The 9,052-nt window shown below is 34.7% G+C and overlaps 1 protein-coding gene across 1 annotated transcript in view; it reads left to right on the forward strand.

The window, feature by feature from the left end:
- Positions 1–2,238: 2,238 nt before the first annotated feature.
- The window catches only part of LOC106470446 (serpin B6-like), a 15,809-nt gene continuing 8,995 nt past the window's right edge, over positions 2,239–9,052 (forward strand). The window contains exon 1 of the mRNA XM_013931007.2: positions 2,239–3,388. Coding sequence (XP_013786461.2) covers positions 2,309–3,388 — 1,080 coding nt within the window. The 5' untranslated portion in view covers positions 2,239–2,308. The remainder of the gene's footprint in view (positions 3,389–9,052) is intronic.

The raw sequence follows: 9,052 nt of genomic DNA on the forward strand, positions 1-9,052 counted from the left end.
CTTCGTTACCTTATCACTGTTCCTTTAGGAAGTTAGGAATATGTACTTTTTTTGGGGGGGGGGGGGTTCGTAGAACATGTATTTTAATTCAAAAATTAGTTAACGGATTTCTTCGAACATACTTGCTTGTTTTGGAGATATTTTGGTTTGGACACTCATCACATAGATGTAGCTGGATATGGAGCTTTGTAAATATTTTCGAGAATATAATCAATACTTCTAACAAATTTTGAATTAAAATAACCCATACATGTTATTTTTAAGAACTAGAGATTTATCCGAGTTGATAACTATTTAAAACTTACATGTATTTAAAGTGCTTAGAATTTAGTCCCGCTTACTATAGTTTCAAAACTACGTCCAAGCATCAACACAACTTAAATGCCAAATGGTGTCCTCACAAAATGCCCTTAGAAATATATGCATCACATTTCACAATGCATAATACATCCACTCTTTTACTATTTATGTTGTAGTAACGATTTTTATTGTTGGGCAAGTTCTTTTGGATTCATCGGTAAAATAGAAGAATGTAAAGTCCAATCTTCTTAATGATAACAAAAGCGTTTAATTTCTTGGAATATAAGTATGCTTAACTAGTGTTTGCTGATAGGTCTGAGTTTACACTAGACGCTAATATTACAATTTCACTAACTTGCTAATTCTCTCGCTCTACAAAAACATACGTGTATTGATCATTCTACCGAAACTCAAAATCGCAACACTAAACAAATTCGATCAAATATTACCTCACTATTTTAGATTCAATGCAGCTTACTAATATACTCAGTAGTCATCGTCTCTAGCCTAATTCGCGTTTTATACTGCTCAAACTATTGTAAACTTTTGAAGAAAATTCCAGGTCTTAAGCCACGAGACGTCAACCTTCCCTCTAGCCAAGCAACAATACAAATGGCTAAATTAAGAAACTATAGCCTATAACAATATATTTTTGTGCTTTCTGTCTTGCTAGTTCAACCTATGTGTAATGCTAAAAAGTTGGTTCTGTAAACCTAAGCTTTTAAAAAACGCATTTAATCTTAACATTATGAAACGTTTTGTGAAATATGGGTTCCTTTAAATCAAAATTGGATTAGTAACGTTCTTATTCAATTATGTGCTTTAAATCTAACAATTAAGCCCAATTAATACGCGTCTTATACACAGGCAGAGAAATAAAATCAATGCGCGAGTAATAGAATTGACACTATAAAGTGTATTTTGAGTCTGAAAAGTTTTCAACTGTTTACCGAGTGAGGCTGTTATAGTTTGCTATCTTTTTCTTATAAATACTGAAATAAGAGCAAACGCTTTTTGTTGGGATAACCTAGTTTACTTGGCGTTTTATTTTATTTTTTTGTTTTTTTTTTTATAAAAAGCTAAATGTAATTCATATTGGCATTATAGCTGATAAGTTGACGAAAATTTGCACGCATACTCGTTAAACCGTAGAATTGCTACTCACCTTACTGTAGCACAACTTGAGACCTCTCTCGTGCAACCTACATGTTAGTGCGTATTTGCAACTGCTTCTCACTGACGAACTCGCGCAACAAACAATCTTGCCAGCAACGCTCTGATAATATGATTTCATATTTTGATTCATGGCAGACATCTTTCGCCAAAATTTTGTGGTCAAAAATGTACACTGAAGAATTTAAGATAAAGGTATATGATACTGCTTAAAATATATGAAGTATTGTGACATCATAATATTTTAGTTGTAGTTTAGTTTATGTTAAAGCTAAATTCTACGCAGCTGTGTGGCGGGCTTTTTGTAACAAAATCAATAAGTGGCTATTGTTCTTTCATAACTACAGCTTATCAGAAAATAATTATTTGCTCACTAACGTATACAGACGATTTTGACTTTCCTCTTTGTTGTTTTTCTCTTGGCCATTAATACTACCCGTTTACAGTTCAGTTGATTGTTTTAGGACGTTATTTGCCAAACTGAAAGATTGGTTTAAGACTGTAAAATCTCACACATAGCGGTACAGAAAAGAGCAAATATTTGATCCACATGTAACAACTATACACAAACAAATATATATTTATATCCAACACAGAACAGGTGGTCAGCACACGAACCACGTATAGAACAAACAGGTGGTGAACAGCCAATAGAAATGATAGAACACTTTTTCACGAGCTAATATTCAAAGCTGGGTATTTTTGATATAACTGTTGTTAGCCACAAAGACAAACACACTGCGTCAGAGCTGTTACACCACTGAGTAAGATAGATATATATATTCTAATAATAAAAGAACCCTTCTTCCAAAACTACACACACTTTCTTTCCATCATGAAACCACCGATAATTGATCAAAAGAAGTCTGAGAAAAAGGAAGAGGACTTAGATAAAGATGTCGACTGGGGTGTTGAAATCCAGCTTTCTGAGAAACGAACCTCAACCTTTAACACCTCCTCGTTTTGGATGCACAATGCTTTTAATATTTGGATTATCGCAGGCTTACTCATAATATTTTTTCTGTCCTTTCTAGTAATCCTTCTGGGGTGGAATCTGCTTACTGCAAGCCATGGCTTTCCCCAGGATTTTCCAAAAACACAGGAAGTCCAGTTAGGGACATCGAAACTTGCCTTCAAACTCTTGCCCTTAATGGCCGAGAATAATGCCAACATAATATTTAGCCCTTTAAGTTTGGTTATTGGTTTGGCAATGATCTTAGAAGGGTCCAAAGGACACACAGCTGAAGAAATTTGTTCTGTTCTTAATTGGAATCCTACAACAACATTCGAAATCCAGAATGACTTAGGTTTCTTACTGCAAGGTCTGAATGGAAACACAGATATATACACTAAATTATACATAGGAGGAAACGTATTCATTCAGGAAAATTTCGAGATCACTTCCAAGTTTAATGATCAACTGAAACAAAACTACGAATGTGTCGCAACTGAAGTCAATTTTGTGGAGGAAGCAGAAGCTCGTGAAATCATAAACACCTGGGTGTCTAAACAAACATGGGGGCAAGTCAGAGAGCTTGTGAGACCCAGTCAGCTTGACCTAACTACTCGTCTTCTAATAACCACTGTTATGTATTTTAAGGGTCAGTGGTTACACGCTTTCCCAAAACAAAACACTTTCCAGGCCAGATTTTATGTTCAACCAGACGATGAAGCCACTGTTCACATGATGCATACAACTGGAAATTTCAACTATGGAGAATTTACTAAACTAGGGTTGCAATCACTGGAGCTACCGATTGATGGAAATAAGTTAAGCCTTCTTCTGATTCTGCCAAATAAACCCGGACGATTGCCTGAAGTACGTAAAGTCTTACAACAAAACCCCGAAATTTTAAGCGAGCTTAATGGACACATGAAGAATCAAACCCTGTACATCTGCCTACCCAAATTCAAAGTAAGGCTTAGATTTTGCATTGTTATGAATGCTTTAATAATCATATTTAATTACAACTGTGTAAAATATGAACCATTTACTTATGCATGAAATTCACTCCTTCATTAGATTTACTTTTTAAAATTGTAACTTCTCTCACCCTTAACTTGATGCCAGAAACGATCAAAATAAGAATAATAACTCGAATAATCACAAAAATATAAATATATAATTTTTTCTGTTCCATAACAGAGAACATATAATATGCTAGTAAAAGCACAAAATGCATAATTAAAAAAGAAGAGAAGTTTGCATAAAGACGTTCTTAATGTTTGAATAATCACAACAAATCGAACTGGTGTATTTAAGTGTTTTACACTCACAAAAAAGAAACCTATCATTCTATAGGTATTTGAAGAACTTGTAGCATACCGCCACAATTTAATTCTTCGTATTGTTAGCCGACACTAGGCAGCTGGTACATAATTGAATAAATTGTTCAATCACAACAAAAGTATGCCAGGCGAGGAATACACACACTAGCTAATTATAAAATGACACGTTTTGTGTTTTTATTCATCTCCTCTGCGAAAATGATCTGTGACTTCGCATACGCTATTTCCTCCACCCAACCCCTTTCCCCGAGCCAGGCGTGATCTAGGGTTAGAATGCTCCGATTGTGAATAGGAGGATTTCTGTTTTGCATTTCCGCCCTTTGAGATTATAAGAGTGATGGTCAAATGTCACTATACAATCTGATAAAAGTAGCCCAAGAGTTGGCTGTTGGTCCTGTTCACTAGCTACCTTCCCAGTTTCCACTGCTCTGCCTATTCAAAATCAGGGACGGCTTTAGCAGATAACCTTTTTTGTAATGGCTTTACGCAAAAATTTTCCTTCCCAACGAAAAGCATACATTCCCAAGACCCTATATATGTATAACGTAGTTCTTTTCCTTAGGCATTATCAAAAAAGGTGTAAACTTAGTCCACCTCATATTCAACGATCGAAGTTCATGTTCTGAATCTTTCTTTATATTTTCATAATTGAGGGTGTAGCGGCAGTGCGCTCATCTTTTAGTTAATATCTGGTTTTCTTAGCTTAATGGCAAGATATTTTGATATTCTAAAGTGAAATTCTTCCTGAGAATGAAAGATGACGAGGAAAACTGGGGAAAAGAACAACATTACACTTGTTTAGACAGTGGTTGGTAACACTACTGGTGTTGTCTTCTTTTACTCGACTACAGAGCCTTTTAGTGGTTGATCTAATATATCCCTGTTGCACATCAAGCACGTTAACGATGAAGAAAATTATCAAATGGATATACTCACAAGATCAGTTAAAATCTAGGTTAAAAAGGCTCTACAACTTTAAAGAAAAACAACATCCATTAAATATCTCGCTAGTGGAATATATGATTTCACCTACCCGAGTTTCAACCAAGGATATATTGGATCAACCGCTAGAAGGCTCTGCAGTCAAATAAAAGAACACTGTGGCACCAAAACCTACAACGTCAATAGTATTACACAACCACTGTTTAAACGAATGAGATATTGTATCTGCTTCCAGTTTCTTCTGCGTCATCCTCCATTTTTGGGAAACATCCCAACTTAGAACGCTAGAATCTTTCGTTATTAAGCTAAGAAAATCCTATTTTAACCCAAAAATGAGCAAACTGCCACGACATCTTCAATTGTAAAAAATGTAAAGAAATAACAGGTGCAAGCTTATTGGTTTTTAAACTTGGATCTCCTTATTGTTCACGTTTCAAGTATTTGTCCCCCAGTGGCACAGCGGTATCTCGGCGGACTTACAACGCTAGAAACTGGGTTTCGATACCCGTGGTTAGAGCAGAGATGGCCAATCGTGTAGCTTTGTGCTTAATTAAGAACAAACAAATTCGTGTATTTTGAAAACTACGTCACTTTCTATGTCTTAAACAGATGTCATTTTTATAAAACATTTGGTTCCGTACACTTTGGACGAGTGACAGTCAGTGCATGGAGATTATTGAACTACGTGATATGAAAAGAGATAGTTTAGCTAAACGACATATGTAAAATTTATATAGTTTGTTATCGTACTGCGTGTTTAAATAAAATTATTCAATACACTTTAAATTATGTTATATTATATATATAATAAATACATGCTAAATGGTGTTTAAAAGCAATATAAAAACAACAGATTACTTGTCTAATCAACCCTAAATCGCAAAAACAAAACAACTAACAACATATATATATATATTCTTTTGTTTTTCACCACAAAGAAACCGGTTGTTTAACTAAAAATACAAGTTTCAACTTGTGATATTTGTGAGGTAAAATACGTGTACAGAGTATACAATTTAGTTCTTTTTTTGCTGTTTTATTGCTAGAATACGAAGCTAATAAATAAATGTATTAGCTCGCACAAAACAAAGATGATAGGTTTACGTAATATATATATATATATGCATGGAGATGAACAGATAGGGATGTTAAAAAATGAAATAATTATGTACAGAGTTTAGCATATCTTAATGTTTCAAGATAACGTGTAATTTGATGTTAATATGCAAACGTTAAATTTATTATTATACAGAACTTTATCCCGGTATTTGTGAAAGTATAAAAAAGTGTTTTGAAGTATTAAAAAACTGATTTAAAGCTTATTCCAATGATCCGTGATTAAAATATACTTGTAAATTGAGTGAACGACTTTAATATGACTCACAGAAAGCTTGCTGAACAACTGGGCCCGGCATGCCCAGGTGGTTAGGACGCTCGACTCGCAATCTGTGGGTCGCGAAATCGAATTTCGTCACATCAAACATGCTCGCCCTTTCAGCCGTGGGGGCGTTATAATGTGACGATCAATCCCACTATTCGTTTGTAAAAGAGTAGCACAAGAGTTGGTGGTGGGTGATGATGATTAGCTACTATCCCTCTAGTCTTTCATTGATAAATTAGGGACGGCTAGCGCAGATAACCTTCGTGTAGCTTTGCGCGAAATAAAAAAAAAACACAAACAAACTGAACAACTGCGTCATCTACAAACCACATATAGCAAGCGCTCAACTGTGTCGAGATCTGAAAAGAAAAAGGTGCTCTTGGTTTTAACGTGATAAAAAGCAGTACTTGTCCAATTATTTCTGTTTAACAGAACTGATGAAACAAAGTGGAGTGTACTTTTCACTATTATTTCATTTATTACGACCTTAGTTTCGCTAGTAAAGACTTCATCAGGTACTAACGAAACGATGGTCATATTAAATGAAATATTTGTGAAACGTATAATTGGTTGCGTTGTTCCAAAGTTCTGTTGATTATGAAGCTTCACCAAGTACTGATGGTTTCAAGCATTAATTATATATTCCTGTTTATAATTATTTTTGTTTACTTTCATTAAAAGAAAGTACGCGAGTTTTTTTTTTTATGTTAATATTAAACAGTCCCCCAGTGGCACAGCGTTATATGTCTGCAGACTTACAACGCTAGAAACCGGATTTCTATACCCGTGATGGGCAGAGCACAGATAGCCCACCGTGTAGCTTTGTGCTTAACTTGAACCAAGCCAAATAATAAACTTTTGTGTTTATGGTTTAAAAAAAAAATCTCATTGGAATAATTACACTTTTTATCCTGTTTAGTACTTACTGGTATAAAAATGGATGACCCTGAAACCTTAATGTACCACACGAGAATAAAATCGGTTTTGTTCTGTATAAATACGTGATTTGTTTTCGATTCGACATCAAAGTATTCATTTGACCTACCGAGATAGATTAGGAAGACCGACAACTATTTGACAGTCAGGGTCGCAAAAAAATTACCCCAGTTCTTCCTGAGTTTAGTGCTTTTACTGTAGCTCTGTCCCGGTAGGGGGTAAATGACCTTCATCTAACGGCAATGCTCGAAAAATCTGTGTGGATTTTGCCTCAGACCACACAGCTGCGTGGATTGTAGCCCTGGCGGCACGCTGTCTCTGAGAAACAGGTAAATGTCCTTATTAGGCCAGGCCGAACATGAAAATAATAACCTACTCCCCTATTTGTTCTAGGTTTCTATTATAGTTAAAGAGTTTTCATAAATATACCAGAGGTGTACTTACAGGTTAAAACCAGCGTTATCTATTGAAGTTGACTGTTAACAACACGCTTTAGGTTAACACCACCTCCCCGTGGCTCAGAGATAAGTCTTTAGGCTTATGACGCTAACATTTGGGTTTCGATACCTGTGACGGGCACAGCAAAAATGCACATTGTATAGCTTTGTGCTTAATAACAAATGTATGTACTAATGGTTTTGTATTCATTGAAATGACTCTCTTTAAGACTAACTTGAACTTTAAGGCCAAGAACGAAGACCGGTAAAACTGTGGTTTAAATGACTTACCTGCACGTCCAAGTCAGTTTAAAATTCTATATGTAATATTTTACTTCTATATTTACTATTAACTTGTGATCAAAGCAAGCTACCCACGAAGATCAGAACTAAAATTATATATCTGGTAATAAGCATCGCTAATTTGATATACTGTTCAAACTATCTAATACTATAAAACACTGTGTGTATCTGTCACGCACTGGTGTCATAGCAACTTATTACGTAATTTAAGTAGTTGGCTTCCTGTCAATTAGAAACGAGTAGTCTACGATTGATCGAAAATTAAAGATATATTTGGACTAAAATGTACAAAAAATTGCAACTTTTTCGCAATTTGAAAACGTGTCTTTGTTAAATCGTCGAGTTACGCCAGAAAGGACGTAAATTTACTTTAGCAGACATTTTATACAACATATTAAAAGCTTATGAAAGTTTTTAAAAAGATCTAACGTTACGTCGTAAATTAATATTAGAAGATTATTTATTGATAGTATTAAGTGCGATAAGGGCCGTAATTGTTAAAGGCTTAACTGATGTTAGGACTAAGACAAATGGACTTATATATATCAGTGTCTGCGATTAGATTCTTTTGTATTGCTCTAGAAGTCCTGTATTTAAAAGAAGTATTGTTGTAATAACGATATTAATTTAGCCGCAAATGTTTTGCGGGTCTCTACTGGTATTACTTATAATGATTATAATGTATTATTTTATCAATTGGGTAATCTCGCTTTTTATGAAATTTATGCGTGTTTAGCGACAGTTCGAATATATAATGAAACATGAATAGGTGTAGAATTTGCTTATGGCAATTCAGAGCTGAAGAAAAGACATTTAGTGTTTGAAGACTCAATTAGCCATTCAGTGTCATTAGAATGTCTTGTTTGTTTGAATATCCATTTAGTGTCATTAGAATGTCTTGTTTGTTTGAGTAGCCATTTAGTGTCATTAAAATGTCTTGTTTGTTTGAGTAGCCATTTAGTGTCATTAGAATGTCTTGTTTGTTTGAGTAGCCATTCAGTGTCATTAGAATGTCTTGTTTGTTTGTGTAGCTGTTTAATGTCATTAAAATGTCTTGTTTGTTTGAGTAGCCATTCAGTGTCATTAGAATGTCTTGTTTGTTTGGGTAGCCATTTAATGTCATTAAAATGTCTTGTTTGTTTGAGTAGCCATTCAGTGTCATTAGAATGTCTTGTTTGTTTGTGTAGCTGTTTAATGTCATTAAAATGTCTTGTTTGTTTGGGTAGCCATTCAGTGTCATTAGAATGTCTTGTTTGTTTGGGTAGCCATTCAGTGTCATTAGAATGTCTTG

The sequence above is a fragment of the Limulus polyphemus genome, unplaced genomic scaffold (assembly GCF_000517525.1).
Source record: "Limulus polyphemus unplaced genomic scaffold, Limulus_polyphemus-2.1.2 Scaffold4009, whole genome shotgun sequence".
NCBI lineage: Eukaryota > Metazoa > Arthropoda > Merostomata > Xiphosura > Limulidae > Limulus > Limulus polyphemus.